Source organism: Phaethon lepturus, unplaced genomic scaffold, assembly GCF_000687285.1.
Source record: "Phaethon lepturus isolate BGI_N335 unplaced genomic scaffold, ASM68728v1 scaffold24189, whole genome shotgun sequence".
NCBI classification, from domain to species: domain Eukaryota; kingdom Metazoa; phylum Chordata; class Aves; order Phaethontiformes; family Phaethontidae; genus Phaethon; species Phaethon lepturus.
The window spans coordinates 71,818-92,607 of NW_010563211.1; the positions used below are offsets into that span (position 1 = coordinate 71,818).

The window sequence follows — 20,790 nt, forward strand, 5'->3', positions numbered from 1 at the left end:
TGCACTGATTTTTACATATATATGTGGGTGTATATATATATATAGTATTTTATTCCTTAGCAGGAAAACCAGAAGAAAGACGGAGAACAATTCTTTTCAGACACGCTTCCCTCTTGCTTTTGTAACTCATGCTTCTATTACACTGGGCAAATAATGATTTTTTAATTCATGCTTCCCTTGGGACACACCAGCTTTAGGAAGAGCGCGCATTGCTGAGAAACTGCATCAGCCTCCTAAAACAATCAACTTTGGGGAAAAAAAAAAAAATAATAATGCCCTAAGGGTTCATGAAGAGCCTTGAGGACCAGCTCACCGACCAAAGACCCTGCGCTCCCTCCCTTCTCTCCTGCAGAACTTTCCAAGCGCTGGGAAGGACGTATGGATTGCCCTTGTGCAATCTCCCATTGCCCATCCATCATCGCACCCGAAATGTGTCAGGCAGGCAGAGACTGACTTTTGGGCATCCTGCAGAGCCCCGGGACCCTTTTTGTCCTGGTTTAACCCTTTGATGCCTGCCCAAGCAGCACAGGTCACCTTCACATCTTCATGCCAGGAGACATGAAGTCTCCCGAGTGTCCTGGAAATAAACCCAAAGCTTTCCGCTAGCAAGCAAAGCACGAGACTGCAGTCACACAATACGTTTCCCTAACAAGAGCTCGCGGGCCAAAGTCCCCTCCTACCTATTAATTAAATTGCCATGTAATTCACGATAAAAGTCCTTCTCTTAAAGAGCCAAAGGATTCCCCACGCCCCAGGTGATGCGCAGCAGCAGCAAATGTGAAAACACACTGCCGTCTGCAGGCCTGATTCTGCCGAGAGCGCCGGGGGCCCTCCCATTTCCACCGGGAAAATCAATCTCCGTTAGACCAGAGAGTTCCCCTAAATGAAAAGCCTTATCTAGAACAGGTCGTGTTATACAACAAGTCACTCGCTTTGCCTGGGAAATGAAAGATGATGAGGCAGAGTCCCCGGTACAGAGGCTATCTCCATAAATCTGCCAAAAAAGAACCGTGGATTACTTTGCAGGATTAATTATCTGTCCTTCAAACAGAGTCCTGACCTCAGTGGCTGAGCATCTCCAACCTGTCAAAAGCAGCCGGGGAACCAGGGAGGAAGGGCTTTTGCAGGGCACCGGCCGTGGGCTGCCTGCACCCTCCTTTTTGCCTGGGAACAACAGCAGAAACACCTGCTGGAGCGATGGAAGCCCCGGCCCCGACCAGCCTGTCGGCACGACGGGCTTGAATTGTGAAGTCTCGGTTTGGCTTTCTTTTTCAAATGGCCTTTCGCAGGGCGGTGACCCCGCTCCTCACAAAGCGCGGGGTGAAAAAGTACATGTTTTCACAGGGTTAAAACACTCAGATTGGAAGGAAGGGGGAGAAACAACTAAATAGCTTTTCCCTGTGAGATACGGAAATGATTCCCAGTGCAGGCAGGCAGCAGGCAGGCTCGTCTGTCCCAACAGGACAACTAGTCAATGCCACGACACAGCTAGATCAGCGCTCCTCCGTCATTTCAGGCTTAACAGCTTTGTAAGCTGGCAGCATAAAGTTAGATCTTAAGTCTTATTTTATGTCATTATGGTTAATCTCTTAGTTTTATTGTTTTCCTGTCACAGGAGGACCTTGTGCTGGAGATAGCCGTACAAATAAGAGCTGCTGCAGTATATCCCGAGGCACAGCTACCCAAGGGATGGAGCTGAACAGGACACCGGCAATTCCAAAAGTTTTTAAACCCCGCCTCCAAATCATACCAATGCTTTAGATATTAATACCGAAGGAATGATAAATGGCTAGGTTGCTTTTCAGCTCTCTCACTGCTGTATATTCAACCCCAGCAGGTAAAATCAGACCAGCCACATGTGAGCCCGGTGCCTCAAATCCTGGGAGAGCTGGGGAGAGGCATCACCCATCCCTGCCACGGAATGGGAACAGCATCACCACCACCTCCCCTAGTGCAAGTGAGCTGAAGAGCCAGGTATAATTACTACCTCCACCGGCCATTTTCACTTTTGCTTACGGTTGGTTTCTAATTTAATTTGCTTCATCATTCCCTACGTTAGACCTTTTTTTTGTAAAATTGCCATAAAAATTTACCAGCTCAGGCACAAAATCTGCTCGCTGACCTTTACCATCGTGATTGAGGATAATGAGAATTTAATTAGGCTTTACCTGCCTGCCAAAAAAATCGCTTGCCTTGGGTGAGCAGGATTTTGGAGGTGCGTTAGCTGCTGGTTCCCATGTCCGGACTCTCAGACATCAGAAGGTAACATCTTCTTTCAAAAGCAAGAAGGAAACCATGGGAAGTATAAGTGAATGCCTTGAGAAGAGCCGAGGAGGCATTTACACCCTTACTGACTTCAGGAAAAAATTTTTTTGCCCCAAGACCCTGTTTTCTTTAAAATTTGCCCTCAGTCACGCATCTCAGCCGCAATCCGGCAGCTAAGTGGAGCTGGCAAACCCTGTCTCTAGAAACAAACTCAATTAAAAATGGAAGCAGAGCATTCTGAAGCCTGGCTTCAGGGATTTTGGAAACCTCGACCTTAAGCTAAAGGCAGGGTGAGGATGGGGAGGAGGTGGGAGGCGATAGCAGGCGTCTGCAGTCATCCCTCCGTCCATCCACGGGCTGATCCTTCCCAGCACCACCACTCTGCAAGATGCTGGTGCCGACGGGAGGAGGACTCCTGGCCAGCTAGAAAACCACTCTGCAATTCTCATGTTTGGGTTAAAAAAAAAAAAAAAAGCAAAGCCGTTTAATCACTCTTTGATGTGTTCTGCCTGATCCTCCGATACGAGAGCTGCCCCCCACCAGGCAGGACCAGGGGCAGAGATTAAGCTCTTAGCATACGCAAGGAGATGCGATGATGCTTGCATTGATCCGCCTGCCTGTCACTCCGCACCCCGCCACCACCAGGGTCCAGGAGCATGCCTGGCTCCCTTCCACCATCCCTCCGCCCGGCCGTAACGGCCAGGCTGACGGCTACCCTGGCACTGCGTGGGAGACGCTCGCAAAGGGGCACCGTGGCCATTTCACAGGAAAGCCAAAGCCACAAAAAGAAGAGCATGCATGAACACTCCAGGTAAAAACCCAGGGTGTCAGGTTTGGTTTCCTTGATTCGGTAGAGCAGCCGTGACTGCCCAGTGAGCAGAAAGACTGACGTGACCACGAGTGGAGGGATGCATTTAGCGAATTACCCCTCTTTAGATTGCACAGTTGTTTCTGTAGGTTTGAGCTGTCAAATAAAGGCTCTCGGAAGCCCAGAGCTTTGTGTTGCACTGGTACTGACAAGGGAAAATTAGATACCTACAGCATACTGGGTCAGAAAAAGGGTCCATGGTCATCATCAGATGCCCAAAGGAGGGTGTATGAACAGCACAGGGGTGATTTCCCACCCACTGAGCATCTTCAGGCTTTGAGCTGGGTGAGGTTTCTCTAAGCTGAAAGCTTTTACCATTCTCACAGTAGTTCAGCGGCGGCTGCAAAATTAGTTTGAGGTTTCGGTCCAGTCTCCAGTGAAAAAGAGCCCGCATCAGTCAAAAGAAAGTCCCTGCTGCACTTTGCCCAGATGGATACATGCGATCTGGGGGAATCTCTCATTTAATTCATGCTGGGGGAACATTAGAATAAATTGCAGAGGGAATTAGAGGAATAAATAATCCTTGCATCTTCAAAGGCAGACTGACCTGGATACTTGCAGTCCGGATCAATGGACTTGAAAGTCAGGGTGAAATCACCTTGACCCTAGAGGTTGATTAAAAGAGCATTTGAAATGCCTAAGCTTTGAGGAAGCAAAACTGGGAAATTTTTCTACACGCGTAGCTCAAAGGAGCTGCCAGCCAGCACCCGAAACATGTGGCACAGCAGGGAGAGGAGGCACTGCTGCCATCTCTTGCTGTGAAGATTCCCCCTCAAAAGCAATGCCAGAAATAGGACTACAACCCAGATGCACCAAACTGGTCTCCCGCTCCTGGGTTAACCTGAGTAGTCTGTCCGTCCTGAGGCACAGCCCCACAAAAGCAGCGTCTAAGTGCAGCCCAGCGAGCACCAAAGTCTGCCTTGGATATGGCAGAGGCTCGCTGACCTCAAGGCATTTTAAATAAGACAGGTCCAGCTCCAAAAATTGGCCCTTCCAAAAAGCAGCTAGCTGTGTATTATCTGGAAACGCCTGCCCAGACTGTCCTGCCCCTGGCTCTTTTGGTGTCAGAAGAGGTCCCCGAGCTATCGTCCTAAAAGAGCCAAGCATTGCGCAGCAAGAATCCGTGGGTGACCCGCTACATCAGTTTCAGCAAGCTACCCACGCATACTGGGAAGGGTTCCCCGGGCTTCGGAGTCAGTCTGCGAAGGCAGGATTAATCCACGTGGCTGCCAGAAGGCAGAAAGTCTCCACCGCTCTAATTAAGCTTAATTCTCTAGCCCCGTGCCCTCGCGGGTCCAGCACCCTACCTCTCAGCCTGCGAAGCTCTGGCAATGCCAGCCCTTGGCACCAAGGCTTTCGGGAAGTGCCATGGAAACCACCAGGAGCAGTTAATCAGTCCCATTCTCTCCCTAAACAATAACCACCGCACCACCAGCAAGAGTTTTACGCCCGGCTTTTTGCAGGTCTCCTCCGTGGCGTTGCGTGAAGCAGAGCCGTTTGTGGCTCGTCATTAGGACTGAAAGGTTTTCCTATGAGATATTGGCAAATTTGTTAGAAATAATGTCTGCTGCTCAAGGAAAGGGAGATCCCATGAACAACATGCTCTGACAGCAGTACAGTCGAGGAGAAACTTAGCCAAATAAGATTTCCCAGACACAGGGTGTACAAAGACTTATTGCAGGGCTAGATCATCTGGCCCAGCTGGGGTTCCCACCACATCCCCCCATGACTTACCCGAGACAATGGTGTAGCCGATGCCCCGGGGACGGCCCTTGTCCTGGTCGATCGCCGTTATCATCCGGACGGTGGTACCCTGGGGAGGGAGAGGAGACACGCATTACAGCCACCCCAGCCGAGCACTGCTGGGGCTCCTGGAGCAGGGCAGTGGGAGCAGAGCTCACCTAGAAACTGCCGAAGCATTGCATCTCTTACCGTGGGCCATGTGCTTAGGAAAACCTGTCCAAGGACAAGGCATGTCATGGAAAAGTCCCATCCCTGCTTCTTGGGGCAGTTGGGGCTCACCACTCATCACTCTTGTGCAAGCTGCGAAACTCTGCTAACCCACCCCAGGAGGCAGCTGGTGATGCTGAGGGCAGGACCAGCAGAGCATGTCCTACTAACTGAACCACTGAGCAGGCTGACCTTGACCATAGAGTTGGTTTGTGCCAGGGCAAGCATCCACAGGGACTGGAGAGAGTTCCACCAGGGTCATTCCCCACACTGCTTGTCCCTTGCCCACAGGAGAAGGGTTTGAAGCAAGGTCAGCACGGTGAGCACAGCTATCAGCGCTTGAGGAAGAAGAGGAAGGAGGAGCTGAAGGTGCAGCACTGGAAAGCCAGGACACCCTGCCCTGCAGTGTCACAGCTGCACAGGCTGAGGCTCTGGCTGACAGGCAAAAGCACACACTTCTCTGTTGCAGAGATTTTCACTCTGAAGTCCCTCAAGAGCAAAATCGACAATTCCCTCTCACCACAAGCTTCAGCACTGGTCACTACACCAGTTTTATCTCCCACGGTCTTCCCAGTTTCAACCGGTCCTCTTCTCCCCCTGCGTTCTTCAATCGAGGCACCCCAAGCGACGAGGGATGCTCGTGCTGACCATCGGCACCCAGCTGCGTAACTAAGGGAGCTGCAGAGATTTTAACTGAAACCTTTAAGGAGAAGGAGGGTTGGACAGATGCTGAGAACAGGGGATTGCCCACAGGCAGGAGCTTCTGCAACTTCCAGCTCACCCACCTCATCCTCCATCCTGCAGGACAAACCTGTTTCTTATACCCCAGCAAAAAGGCCCACAAGGCCAAGAGTGGCTCAAAACCAATGAAGAATATGTGATCCAAAATTCTCATTTAGCTCCTTAAATAAAAAGATCATGCGCTTCTATCAACTCCGTAAGCTGTACTTCCCCTGCTGCACGGCAGTGAGCCCATGTGAGTACAAACACATGCACATAATTAACGTAGTGTGAAAAAATTTACAACTCAGCTGTTCTTGTTTTCATTGGTTTATTAACAGTGGGAAAAGGAGCAATTTTTTTTTTTTCCTCCCTCAAAGGAAATGTCAACAGAGGCGTTTGCATATCTAACAAGGGAGCACAGTGGGACAGCGGTGCTGTGTTTGTCCTGCAATCCATCAGTTGAAGGCCAAAGGGAAAGCTGCTGCAGAAACATCACCAGTGGAAAGCGGGGACTTGCCATCTTTGCCACAGCCGGCCATAAAGAAGGCTCCTGGGGCTGGGCAGGTTGCCCCTTTCCTGATCTCCCAGGGCATTTCAATAGACTCCTTAAGTAAATCCACATTATTAACTGACAACATTAGCCATAAATCGCAGGTCAGTGGCCTTTGAGCAGCACTCGGCTGGTGAGGCTCAGCAGCCGCCAGAGATCCTCTAAATCACCGACAATAACTGTCCTTTCCAAAGGAGCAAGGATTGCTAAAAAGCACAAGAAAAGTGGGAAAGGAGCAGGTGGGAAAGCAGAACAAGGCATATGGAAAGGAAAGCAAGGCAAAGCAGAGAAAAAAAGAAGAGGCATGCAATCCAGCACGCTCTCCCCAACGTACTCTGCTTTAATCTGCCATGCCCACAGGGCCAGCACGAGCCCCGCTCTGCTCCCCGGCGAAGCGGGAGCTCCTCTGTGGCAGGGGAGGTAGGTGAAGGCACTTGGTCCATCTGACAGCTTGCTCATTGCCTGTCAAAAAGCGAGGGAGCGGCGCAGAATGGTAAGTGTCGCCTGCCGTGCGGCACATTTCAAAGGGAAGGCAGCTACGGGAGAAGGCAGGGCTCCCACGATGGCTGAGGAATAGCAATCAGCCGGCCGACACTGGGTCCGCTTTATCTGCAGGAAAGGTCCCTCCTGTAGGAGCCAAGGGGAAGGGCTGTTGGGAGAGATAAAACCATGAGCTCAGATGTTGCAGTCAGGAAAGTTTGGGAGGGGAGGAGAGGGAATCTTGTTCAGGTATCTCAGCAGCATGTGCCAGAGAGGTCCACAGGACAGAAATTATCCAGACATCTGATCCCAAGAATGAAGGCTGCTAGAGAGCATGCTAAGGTTTGCCTGGTCCTTGGGAAGCCCGTGACAACAGTTTTCATGCTGCTGTTTTCTGAGATTGGGTCTCCCCCCGTTCTTCTTGCAACCCTGAGTGGTGCCTCCTTCTCCGCCAGCCCCTTCACCAGCCCATCCACTTCACCAGTGACCGAGAAACACATGCTCATGCAGGGCTGAGCACTCTACCGTTCCTGGAACCACGGCAGAGGCAAGGACCTGGCCACCCCTTCGCATCCCTCCTGGTTTCCATCCTTCTTGTCAGCTCCTTCACAAGAGGCTTCCAATATCCACAAGACTGGCAGATCCCAGTTCCTGGGAATGGATGATCCCTCCCCAAGCACCTACACGGTGTTTAGGATCAATCTTGAAGCTTCTGGGGAAGAGGTCAAACAAGTGCCACAGGACAGGCATAACTGTTATCCACATAGCTGGTGGCAATTACTGGTTTTGTAGTGAGTGGTAACAACTGATGAAGATAGCCTAGGAGCATGATTGCTCAGCACAGTCAACAAGGAGGAGTATTCTCATTCAGCACATGTCTGAGTGAGATGGAGAGACGATGTGATGCAAAACATGCTGCTATACACAGGCTACACCCATCTCTTAGTACCTGTGACCATCATGAAGTGTCTTGCTCACCATATCAGCAGAGATAACTAACCAGAGAAGAGAGACTAGGAATGGGAAAACACCCAAAACCAAAACAAACTGTTGATCACGGGAATCCCACAATGGCAAAGACTGACCTCTCACCAACCACAGCTCAAAAATTTCTAATTTCTCCTCCCAAATCCTGCCAGACCACCTAGATACCTTTCACTATCTGAGTCTTGGCACAGCAAGGGCATGAGATGCTGTGCTCTGGCTCCCATAGGCAGCCAGCTGCACCCCTAAACTGGAGGGCATCCTCCCACCCTCTCTAGCCAAACACACCTGGCAAGGCTTCCACTTACTCGTGGAAACACCAAGCTGACTTCCAGCACCAATATCTCTGCCCAGGTCTTACCCTATGTATTTGTGGTCTGAACCTGCAGCTCTTGGAAACTCCCAAATATTCTTGACGTTTCTTAAAGCAAGTGACACCTCGCCCGCCTACCACAGACAACGGTGGCTGCAAGGAAAGGACGTGGGCGGTGGGTATAGACCGAAGCACCAGAACAGAATAACTTTCTCCCTCTAGAAGGTTTAGAAAAGTAATAATCTGGAAAAGCCTATGCCTAAAAAAAAAGGCAAAGAAAATAAAGAATGGCACATTATCCAAACAAAATCTGAGGGTTTTTTTGAAGAGGGGCAGGGGTAAATCAATCCTTTTTTAATAAAACCCTGAGCTTTTAATAAAGTGTTCACACTGATAGGCTGGAAATATTGTAAGAAAGAATTAACTCTGAGCTATTGAGACTCTAGGGCAAAAATAGCACTGATTCTACATTATTTCTTTAACCCAAGGAGTTTTTGAAGAGGAGGGGGATGGTGCTGAAGAATTAAAACTGTTCTAATGATATTTGACATGTATCTGTACCATACTGTTGCAAGGGAATACAACTACCAGTGGGGTTTGTATCCCCTCTTGCCTTTGTGTGGCTCCCTGTGGGATAAAGCACACTTTCATAGGCCTCAGCTTCTCTCTTAGCAAGTGGATTCCTCTTCTTGCACCCTCAAAGTGAAGCTGCGATGCTGCCTAGATCATGCACCAGCTGAGGTCCAAAAGCAGGGCCTCATCAGACCAACAGCATCTCTGCAAGAGGAAATAGCCCCTCTGCTCCAGCACCTATTAACTTGTCTGGAGAACATGAACGATGCTATCCAGTCTACAAACACTGTGAGGACGGACACCCACAAAGACTTTGAGGATGGAAAATACAACATCGCCAAGTTTTGCCACAGCTGCAGGCAGCTTTGGTGCACTTGGGTGCCCTGGGAGAAATGTCTGAAGCACGTTGAGATGATAAACAGCATCACGGAAGAAGATACACCACCTCCAGGGTGACCAGCAAAGTCTCTCCCTGTTGCATCCTCTTCCTTTGCCCAATAAGAAATTTCTTTTTTCCAGTGTCCAAATAAGCATGTGTCGAAAATGCTTCTAAATTATGCTTCCAGATCCTGGCCTGCGAAAAATAAGAGCCACATGGCACTTCTCTCCCCTCTCGCACGCCTCCACCCCTTTTTCTTCTTCTTCTTCTTCTTCTCTTACAGGATTAGGGACTTGAAAGGCAAAGCGCAGCCCAGCGTTGCAGCAGGAGGAGGAGGGGGGAGCGCTTCAGAAAGCTGCCACAGAAAAAAAAAAAAATCCTATTTCTCACTTCTTAATTCCAGTCAATTCCAGTCAAAGGGCTGATAGAGATCTGTTTGCGGTAATTTGCTGCAGTTTATCCACTCTTTTCACCTTCTATCGGCTCTTCACTGACGGGCTGGCTGACATGCTGTTACTCGAGTGAGGAAATTAAAATTTGATGCAATAATCCCAAATAAGAAGGATTTTATTAGGTAATGTATACACTTTAGATGAGGTATTCTCGCCTGATACATTGATAGAGGAACACAGACATGCTGTGCACCACAGATAAAAAGAGAGGCAAGAGAGACAGAGAGCGGACGCGTGGAGCAGCAGCAAGTCTCAGCTCTGCAGGTTTGGGGCTGGCATGAGATGTCTCGAGCACGTTTTGACCCACTGAGCCCGGTGGCAGGGCAAATGTCACCCACAAATGCACTGCAGCCTGTTGGCTTGACCTGGACAAGCCCAGACTCCTCACCCAAATTTGCTGTTACCCTTTTGGTAACTGAGTCATTCTGCGAGGTGACAGCTTCCACTCCGCACTATCACTGGCTCCCTTGGGCGGTAGGGCAGAGCTGATGAGAAGACCTCCCATGGAGAGACAAAAATGTACATGTTAAACCCCAGGCTTGCCATAGCAAACCACATCCTTGTTTCAGCAGCAGAGATTTCTCCTGTGAAGGATGGGACTTGGGGTCCAAACCAGAGAGCAATCCCACCCAAAGTATTTCGTTCAGTAGTTGTCTTCTTCACCATGCCTCTGGTGGCACCTATCCATCTTGGATATCTCAATGCCGTTGGAGATGTTATATGGGGCCAAGAGAAGTTAAAATCTCTAAATCTGTCAGAAAACTGGTAACAGTTTGTTTTCGTGAGCACTCCTCCTTCACTTATTCCCTATTACAGGTTACACAGCGATTATTTGCTGCTCTGCCTACTGCAAACAGCGTACGTTCTGGGAATTACTGTGATTGGTGTATCAACACAAAGAGATCGTTGAGCTCCAGCCTTAATATACATCATTACTTTGAGAGAGATCCCCTTTCCTAGATACCAGGTCACTCCATGAAGGTGATGTAGTCTATAATTTTTGATACTCGTGGTATTTCCATTTCTATAATTTCATCTAAGGCTTCTTCCTCCCCAGTTGAGGGTGATCTTAAGTGGTGTTTTTTCTTCCCTGCAGCTCATACTGCCCACCACAGCAGCAGTCCTTAATCTCAACAGCACTGAAACTCATTGAAACTTTCACTTCATGAAAGTGATGCATGAAGCCATTTTTTGGCCATCTTCAGGCCCGGCAGACAGGTAATGTGCTGTCTGACCGCGGGATTTGTGACAGTAGGACTCAGCCCTATTGATCCAGCACTCTCCGTGCCGTCAGAGCCAGCAGTTTGCTCCAAAGTGAATAAAAAAAGGCATGAACTAAAACGAGCTGGAGTTTCCCCTACCACTTGCATGAACCGAGCCATCAGGCGTTTTGGATTCAGTGCCCCAGAGACGTTACGGGACACACATGTAGTATGGATGCCTACCATGCCACAATTTTAGGACAGAAGGTTTTTCCATCCATCTACAAAAATATTTGCCCTATAGACAAAGCTATGGGATGCCTTGGGAAGGCGGATGCTGCTGAGCAGGGCTGGTGCTTGGGCTGAAGGTCCTGGGAGCAGAGATAACAGCTCCCAAAGCTGAAGCTGCCCGCCGTCTGCTGCGGGGAAAAAAAGCCCTGCTGTATTTAGAGACTGGGAGATGTTTTCCACAAACAGCGAGTTTGCTGACAAACTGAGTTTCAGAAGAACTAAAATGATTGGATCAATTTGGCAAAACCTGGGGGAAAATGCTCAAAGTGCTGAAATGGCTGATGATTCTGGCATTTTCAAAACTGCCTCATTTCAGGAACGTTTACATTTTTCTTCAACTTTTCTATTAGAAATGGCATGCATAGATGCTGTGGGGAGGAAATGGCTGACTCCGTGCTAAGAACAACAGAAAGCCTTTTTAAAATATAAGAAAAAATGTTTAGGAAAACATTTTATTTGGGTTTCAGGCTTCCTAAACCTCCTTGCTCAGGCTCCCTTTTTTTAAAAAGGGCAAAATGTTTTGCAGCTGGCTTGAAACATGATGTTCCAGAAAGAAAAAGGCTTGCCTCTCTTTGGATGCCATTTGAATCTTATGATTCAGAGCATTTGCGCTTTAGCATGGAAACAAGGCTCCTCCTCTTTGCACCTGAGCCGCAAACGTCAGGGCAAAGCAATGAAAATCTGTGATAGAAGGAAGGACAAATACCTCTGGAAGAGGTTTTCCTCCAGCTCTTGTGGGATACCTCGTGCTTTCCATCTGCCCCATACTCGCTTGGCCCCCGGCGCAACACTGAGGTCACATCCCAGTGAAGCAGCAGCCCTTACCGGAGGCGAGTTCTCATAGATGTTCGTGCTGTAGGGCAGGTTGATGAAGATGGGGTCCATGTCTTGCACGTCTGTGATGGTGATTGCCAGGTTGGCCAGAGTGGACAAAGGCTTGTTTTTATCTTGGTCCTTGAAAAAACAAGGGTTGAGGGAGAGAGAAAGGATTTCTATCAGAGAAATAGAATTATTCAACAGCCTTAAGTCTCTTGCAGTTATAGTTGGGTCAAAATTTCTGAATAGTCAGGTAATCATCTCTTTTTCAAGCTACCTGCTGGAATTATTGTCCACTGTACCTCCCTCTAAGCTGAAATACAATATGCATTTCATTCCAGCATTAGCCCTTTAAAATGGAGCAAGCACCAATTCAGTTTTCATCACATTTTGGTTGGAAAAGCAGCAACACTGTTCAACATATACTTCAAAATACAAGTTCTCTTCTAATACAGATACACCCTTAGGGCACCTTCGCACAAGACCCAGGTGTGGTTGCCAGCAGGCTTTCATACCAGGACATCACGCCAGAGCATCTTATACCCCCCAGCGCCGATGCCTCCGCACAGCTTGGGCTCCGTCGGCTGGAACATGACAAAGCCCACCAGCTCCCTTGCCTTTCCGCTGCTCTTCATAAGACTGCAGGTTGTGTTGCAGCCGCGGCTTTATTCTTTTCCGTTGAGCTTTGGCAGAGGGTACGTGCACCAAGCATTGTAGGATGCCTCAGCTCTCGTGCAGAAGGCAGAGTGGAAACCCAAACCGCAGGACACATCCTGGCGATAGCAACCTCCTTTCTACTGGGCTAATGGTTTTGTCGCCGATAAACTGCAAATTTCTACTGTCCCGCCTTGCACAGGGACTGGCAGGATCGGGGTAAGCAGGAGCTGCCTTTCTAGGCAAGCCAAGCTGCTTCCACAGATGCAGGGAGGATGGCTCCCCACCTCCCTGCTCTGCGAAGCAGGTCAAAACCAGCACGCAGCAATCTTGGGACAACCAGTGGTGGCCCTTGAACACTTCAATGCTCTGAGCAGGAGCATCATCTCCCTCGCATGCCACCACAACCCATCAGGTCGGAGCCACGAGCACCTTCCCAGGGCAAGACCCTTCTCCAGCAGCCAACGCAACAGCAGTACACGCTGCCACCAGCTTGTCCTCGCAATGCCCTGCTGCCACCAGTCCTCTTGCTGGAGCCTCGTCCCATGGGTGCTCAAAAGCGACCCCAATGCCCGTAGCCCTTTACCTAAAAGGGCAGGAGCAAAGAGATAACACACAAAGGGAAGGAAATAAACCTCTTTACCCCCTAATCAAGCACTGTGGTGAAAGGCGACCATTAGAGGTTACCGCATACTTCTGCAAAATGGCTGTGAACAGCGGCAAGGACTGATTGCCAGAAGATTAATGTTAATTTAAGCCGTATTCAACAACACAGCTCGTACATTATCCTCTTAACCTGCAGGCCTCAGCGTTTATGGCCTGGATGGATGCTTATTTCTGATTCGCACTCTGCTGTTGGCGTTACAGGTTGAAGTCTTTTGTTTCTTTAGATAATGGTTTTTTCCCTCCCCTTCATCTCTTAAATTTTGGTAAAGTATTACAGATAGCACTGAAAAAGCAAGCACATTTCAAGTTTCCTCACCTACCACCTCTCACACTGTCCTTTCCAGCCTCTTTCTGCCTTTGCTGCCTACATCCCTGGGATGAGACAGCTCCTGCCTTGAACCAAGGCTCCACAGCTCTTGCGGCCACCCCAAATTCACCATCACCCCAGTTGCCACTCCAGACCATGCCGACTCTTCATCAGGTGGGCAAGAGACCGCATTTGCTCTTCCAGCTCCTGCTACACTGGTGCAACTCTCACCCTCCTTCCCAGGTTGAGCTTTGCCCAGGGGTTTCTCATTGCCTTTCTGCCAGAAACTCCCTGCACCCTGCGACCGAACAGAGGAGATATTCCCACAGCTGCAATCAAGCCCAGTTCAGAGCCTTAAATATTTAAGTCTTTGAACTCCCTGAGCTGGGAATCACTAGAAGCCAGGAGCGTATTAGGTAGCAGGTACCAGATATGCCCCCATTTTATCTCTGCGGGTAACTGCACCTAGGATACAGGGCTAGATGGAGCTGGATGAACCGAGATGGCATCCTTGAGGAAACCAGAATCAGGCATGGGAAAGAAAAGCACGCGTCCATCAGGACTTATGTTTGGTCCCATGTTTTGTAACCCACTAGGTAGTTCAACAGCACGTCCTGGGAAAGCGTGTCGGCGACAGAGACCAACAAGGAACCGAATAACAGGCAGGGCCTCTTATCGCTGGAGTATTTAAAATAAAATGAGGTATGTTTCAGAAAAAACTAAGCTTCTGGGAAAAATGCCACAGCCTCAAATGTGCAGGGAGTGAGCTGAAAGGTTGAGCTGTTTGCCTGTGGCCCTGCCGTCTGCAAATGCCCAGCCTCTGTGGCCGTGGAGAGCAAAGCAGCCCTGCGCAGCCCTCCGTGTCCTCATGACATTTGTGGCTGGGCATCAAGACAATGATCTTGATTAAATCACATGCTTCAAGAACTCTACCCAGCTGCCTGAAGGGGTTGGGAAGGGTTTTCCGCCCCCTCTCCTGAATGCAGAGTTGGTCAGATGTATTGTAGGGCTAAATCTCACCTTCCTCTGTTGTATCTGAGATGGGAAAGGCGCCATCACCCAGGCTGCCTGCTGGCAAAGGGCTCCTCAATGGCACGCTCCCCAGTGAGCTCTCGCTAGATTTGACATCAGGAAAGAAGTTTCCCATTCAGGCGAGGCGTGAATTTTGCCACCTCGATGTACCTCTCCCAGGGGTCCCCTCCTGGTACGGTGGTATTTACTGTAACTAGGACCGTGACTCCTCCTCCTCCATCCACCAAAATTTTAACTCTTGTGGTCTGAACTCAGCTTTTACTGAGTGAGCCTCAGCAGACTTAATAGAGGTGAATCCACCTGCAATAAGCCGTGATGCACAAGGAATGAGCGTGGAGGATTTAACGGGCTGTACACCCTGTACTGGCTTCCTTCGCCAAGGCAGCTGCTCGCCTTTATGCAGAAGCCCCTGACATGTATACGATGCTGTTGGAGAGGTGCAGCTGTGCTCCACGAGCGATTTGAAACTACCCAGGCACCGCAATACTGTAATACCTTTCTAAGTGGAAAATGCTAGATGTGCTGGAGAAGATGCCAGAGTGAGACAATAAAATAGGCAACCAGCAGCTCCTTCCCCATTGCAGCCCTTCCAGAAAACAGCTCGTCTCCTGCAGCAGGCAGAAAAAGACTCACCGTCGCGTTGACCTGGAGCTGGTACGCCTGAGTCACTTCGTAGTCCAGCTCCCGTATCACCGACACGATGCCACGGCCGCTGTCGATGGCAAAGGAATGGGAAGGAGGCTGGAAGGAGTAAAGCACACTGCCTCCTGCCCCCTGGTCCGGATCCGTGGCGTTCACTATGAAAATCGGAGTGCCCACTGGCGTATTCTGGAAATATTAAAAAAAAAAAAAATAAAAAATTAAAAAAGGTAAAATTGTGCACCAACCTATCTTCTCATCAAACACACATCAGCGATTTCCTTTGCCCACCAGAAGGAATATCTAGAGACCCAAGAACTTCAGTCCTGTATTTAGGATTCAGGACATTTATAAGTTATTCAGCTGTTTTCTTTATGACAGTATTGCAGCAGCTATAATAGCTGTTACACGCTTATAATAATAGTTATATAGCTGTGGTCAAGATTGCACTCTATCGCAAACCCTTATTTCCCAGACATCACAACTTTCCAGAAAAATTACTCTCTCTGCTGAAACTTAGTTTTCTGCCCAAAGGCACTTTTCTTTTCAGCCCTGATTCCCTCTCCATTTTCACCATAAGATATTAAACATAAGACAGCCTCAAAAAAAAAAAAAAAAAAAAAGCATTACATGCAACATGGAACTTTACGCAAAATTCAAAGTTATAGTTGCCACAGCAACTACAACCTGGCCCAATTAACGCAGGCATTAACAGTTAAATCGTCATAAATCTGGAACTAATCTACATGCATAAAATATGCAGCTGAGTGCACAAAATCAGCAATGGCAAATGCAGTTTGGCACTTCTTATTGTTTAACTTCACAGCAGGGAGAACAATTATCCATTTTTGGTGGAACAGCTGCATGTTCCTATGCAAATCTTAAATGCATATTCTTGTCTCTCTTAAAGGCAGAAGCACATACTGCAAGCAAAAAGGCTTTGCTGGGGACCCGGGTTGCAGGTACCCACAGATCGCGACCGCTTGGGCAAGCCCGTATGTTTGTAACACGTTCACAGACACGTTAGGGGTTGACGAAGAGCTAAAACTTGAAAGGGAGACAGCAAAGGTCAGAAGCCAGACATAGCAGCGGCTGGTTATGGCCAGTCGGGATAACAAGGATTATTTCTGCAAACCTTCCCAAGCCTCTGCGTTTTATTGTTAACGTCATTTGTATTAACTTATTCGTCCTCAGCTCATAGAGAAGTATCATGAAGTGCTGAGAAGGAGACTTGAGGAGATGCAGAGCTTAGAAGATGGGGCACTGCTTCCAAGTGGAGCTCCTCCTTCAAGCCCTTGAAGCTGAGCAACCAACTGAGCCATTTTCAGTTTTTTTGGGAACCACAAAACTTGCACTGAACCACAACCAGGGCTTCAGCAAGGCTGTCCTAGGCCACCACCTCTACTAGAAAGCATGAGAAACCAGGGCTCCATGCCGATTTAACCAGTTTAATACTGGGTGATAGCACCAGAAAAGAACGAAAGCATCTGAATTTCCCCCGGAGAGGCTCAGGCCAGCAGAAACTTGCCTTCAAGGCAGGTGACAGGACTTGCTGCAAGCCTGGTCAGACACAGCGAGGAACTCAGGTCGCATCATCTGCCAACTCACATTCAGGGTCCAGAAAGCAATGCTGAACATCCTCATCCACGCACGTCCCTCGCACCTCCCTGCTCTTGTATCCAGCCACACGGCATTGCAGGGATGCTCTGACATCTAAGCTGGCCTCAGGCTCCAGAGAAATTCCACTTTCCTTACTTCAATATCACTTCTGCCAAGGTGTGAGAGGTTGCGGTTCCCACCTAGATTTTTCATTTGCTTTCTTTTTTTTCACCCTCTAAATCAAGCTGCTAAAGAAAGCCTTGCAGGGCATGGCCCGAGGATTATTTTTTAAAGCGCCTTCAAGTTTTTTTGTGATCAGCAATCATAAAAGCATGAAAGATATAGCTAGAAGGGACCTCAAAAGAGAAACCTGTCCCATTCATTCATTCCCAATGAATGAATTCATTCCCAATTCATTCATTGGGAATGAATGTCCCAATCATTCCCACCCTTAAAGCCTCCCAGCAATGGAGCCACCACAGCCTCCCCAGCCCATTTGTCCCAGCAGTTTGCTGCCTTTTGCCTTACAACCACTCATTTTCTGGCACGCTTAATCCAGATCTGCCCTGCTGCCATGTAAGCTCTTGACTTTGTGCCACGCACAGAGCAGGTTAATCCTGCCTTGTGCAGAGAACCCAGGCACCACAGCTCAGATAGTCCGGGTGGCGCATTGGGGTGGAGAAACCCTTCGTGGGGGGGCTGCGGTGGGTGTCCGCTTTCCAAGCCCTCCCTAGACACCTCCTCGGGTGGGACTAGAGCATCACCCCATCCCGCTTTGGGCTACCTGCCTCCCCGCAAGCCATCATCAGCTGGGAGCAGCCTCAGCGTATCCCGCAGCCCTCCCCTCGCTGCTGCCAGGGCACTGCTTCGACTGCTGCGGTCCACATGCTCCAACAACCGCCTTCTCAAATTCCTCCCCCGGAGCCAGCGCGGTATCAATGTCAGGACGAAGAGCATTGCACATTAACCATTAATAGGGGGAGGAGGGGAGAAGCAGCAAAAGAGGAGATGCGGGCTTGCACCGATGAGGTCTGGGGTGTATTGTCCCCAGGAATAATAATATTCATAAGGATAAAGCTAGATTTGATGAATATGTTTCCTCTTCTTTTTAAGTGCCCCTAGCCACTCCTTTTAACATGCAAATCCGCTCTGGTCACCCGTGATTATGGGGCTGCGCAGCCGGCTATGAAAGAGGAGAGCTTGATTTCCCCAGCATTGTATTTCATACAATAGCCCAAAAGCAGGCTTTGAAGAGAGTTCATCTCCTCGTCCTTCCAAAGGAGAAGCTGCCTGGAGGGACACGGAGGTCACCAGCTTTGGTGCTATCAGCTCCGGCCCCCGCAGACACCGCCTGAGCTCTGACTTGGCAATTACTGTATCTTTATCCTTATTTTACAGCTTTGCTGACCAGGTCCCTTCGCTGGCCAGGATAGCAAAAGCAATACAAACAGGGTATCAGCTCTGGGACAAAGATCTGGCCGGCCCTGGAAAACAGTCACTGGCATCTACACCAAAGCATCCGAGGGGCTGCGAGGGACCCCAGGGCAGGATCTCAGCGGGGGCACTGGGCACCAGCAAGCACATGGGCGAGCGCACGAGCAAAGCACGGGGCTGGTGAAATTAGGAGGGGAGTGCAAGGGCTCCCCAGGCAATAGGAGGAGCGTCACAGGAGCTTGAAGCAGAACAGCATGGTTGCAGAGGGGGAAATCTCTGATATTGCCCAGAGTGCACAGGTCGATGGTTGGACTTGATGATCTTAAAGGTCTTTTCCAACCTTAATGATTCTGTGAAAATTACACTACCAAACGCATGCCCTTATTCCCGACAGCGCACAGCTATAAGGATGCAGACCTATAAGAAGTGCTCTGGGGAATGCACCTTTTTTTCCCCAGCTTAAATGCAAGCAAAAAAAACCCCCAAACTCCGTCAAGGCAAAACCAGCTGTGGGATGCAGACATCCCGTATTGAAGTCCTCCAGGAAAAGAGGCCTCATTTTCAATGTTCGTGCCCAGGCAAGACACAGTCAGGACCTGGAGGAATTTCAGATCATCTGCCTTAAAAAGCGTTAAGAAGTATGTCTTTAAAATCCGCTTGCTATTTTTGGGTCAAAAAGGCTGAAGATATTCCTCAGCGGGAGCCTGACATCTTTATTTCTCAAAAGATGTGGCTCATCATCCAAACAATGGAGCAAAATATCTGTATAAACAGCACTGGCTCGGGTTTGTGTTTGATGGTAAGTAACAGGCAGAGGGCATGTCCCAGGAAGATGTGACTGGAAAGCCCAGCACCAGGCCCGCTCAAGACGGACCGTGTTTCTACATTTTGAGTATTTGGCCCATTCATAGGACTCTTCTGCGCGTCCCTCATGGCTGTTCTTTTTGCAAAGATTAATTGTGGTTATGCTTAGAGATCACCGACAGGCAAAAATAGCAAATCCTATCTTTTCTGTCCAGAAAAAAAAGGAAATGCAGTCGGATGACAGCCCATGGGTGCTTGTGGCAAACAGGTGAGTTTCTACACGAGTTGCCAAATTTTTGTCATTTTTAAAGCTTTTGACTCTCTCCAGCAGCCAGTGATGAAGCTTAACTCGCCACAGAAAAAAGAACCGGTGACAAAACTGTGTCATATCATTAAATCTTTGTTACGACGCCAGCAGATGTGAGACAAAAATAAACATGCAGACGATGCCTCCCACTGAGGAGAAGGAGGGCAAACGGGAGCGGGACTGGCTCCCGACCTGTCTCCAGCATCCCATCCTTCATCCAACAGCTCAGCAGGAGCAGCTCCGGGAGTTAAAGGGCTCTGGTCAGTCAGCTGAGCTGTGTGGGCTGGGGATGCCAGGGCACAAGGCAGCAAGGCCATTTATGCCTCCCTTATTTTGCAATAAATGAGTAAGAAAGGTTCAAACTGTTGCAAAAATCTTATAGGAGAAGTTCTGGGGTCCTGTTTGCCGGAAAGAAATACTGAATGGTAACGGCACGTGTTACACACAGCTACCCAATGTGCCAGGAAGCCCAAACCAAAAGCAGCAAGGTACAAGAGGAGAATAAGCCGTTTCAGTTTGTCACCAATAGCAAGGATAGGCTCCTATTACAATAAGGCATCAACAACCCTAAAATCCCTGTCCAAACACAAAAGGATGTGGCTGCACAAGGAAGAGGCAAAGGAGAGACAAAGGCCTTACCTCTCTCACACCGATGCAGCAGCGGTACGACAAGGCAATATGTGTGTTCAAGCGACCAGAAAGAAGTTGTGTTTCCGTGCAAAAGCTCGCACAAGTATGGACCAAGCACAGCCCATGGCAGCAAACACCTCCCACACAACCCTCCAGCACGAGTGACCAGACGCAGACGTGTCCTGCATCAGCCCTGGCACATTGGCAGCTGGGACACCAAGGCTACGTACGATATTCTCCTCAAAAGGAGAGCTAATGCTTAAGAAAAGGTTATCAGAAAAGGGCCTTTTAAATATATTTACCCCTCACGTTCTGTCCACATCTATAGTCTTTCACAGCTTATAATGAATCCTGCTATATAATGCATTAGTAATAAAATTTCTGATGGACGCTGCTCTGACGCAGCGTGGCAACACAAAGCGGATTATGACCCAGAGGAGATGCAGCCTCCGGAGGAACGACGTGCCCTACCAGGCAGATTACATGGCTGAACGTGAGGGTCCTGCGTGGGGCAGGACTCCCTAAAAACGTCAGAGCACAATCTCCTCTTGTCTGCCATCAAACATTCCCCGAGGGCTGCTGGGGCGAGGGCTGGCGTTGGAGAAGCACCAGGGACCAAAGCAGCGACAGGACCACGCCAGCACAATGAGGACCAGAGATAGGCTGGGTGAGGAGCTGCCGAGGAAAAAGCTCCCAAATCAAGGAAAACTTTAGCGGGGGGGTCAACTTTTAAGGCGTACGTAAACCTACGTGAACAAGCTCCTCTTTCACACATAGCGAAAATGAAAAGGCTATTTGCAGAAAAGCCAGCATCCGTGCTGTTTCAGCAGGCCCACAGCACTTGCTCCTAGAGCGTATAAAACCCTCTGGCT

The 20,790-nt window shown here is 49.1% G+C and overlaps 1 protein-coding gene across 1 annotated transcript in view; it reads right to left on the reverse strand.

Moving 5' to 3' along the window:
• Window positions 1–20,790, reverse strand: part of CDH23 (cadherin-related 23) — a gene marked incomplete at both ends in the record, with an annotated part of 127,246 nt that overhangs the window by 66,345 nt on the left and 40,111 nt on the right. The window contains 3 exons of the mRNA XM_010294518.1: window positions 4,868–4,946; window positions 11,856–11,984; window positions 15,139–15,333. Coding sequence (XP_010292820.1) covers window positions 4,868–4,946; window positions 11,856–11,984; window positions 15,139–15,333 — 403 coding nt within the window. The remainder of the gene's footprint in view (window positions 1–4,867; window positions 4,947–11,855; window positions 11,985–15,138; window positions 15,334–20,790) is intronic.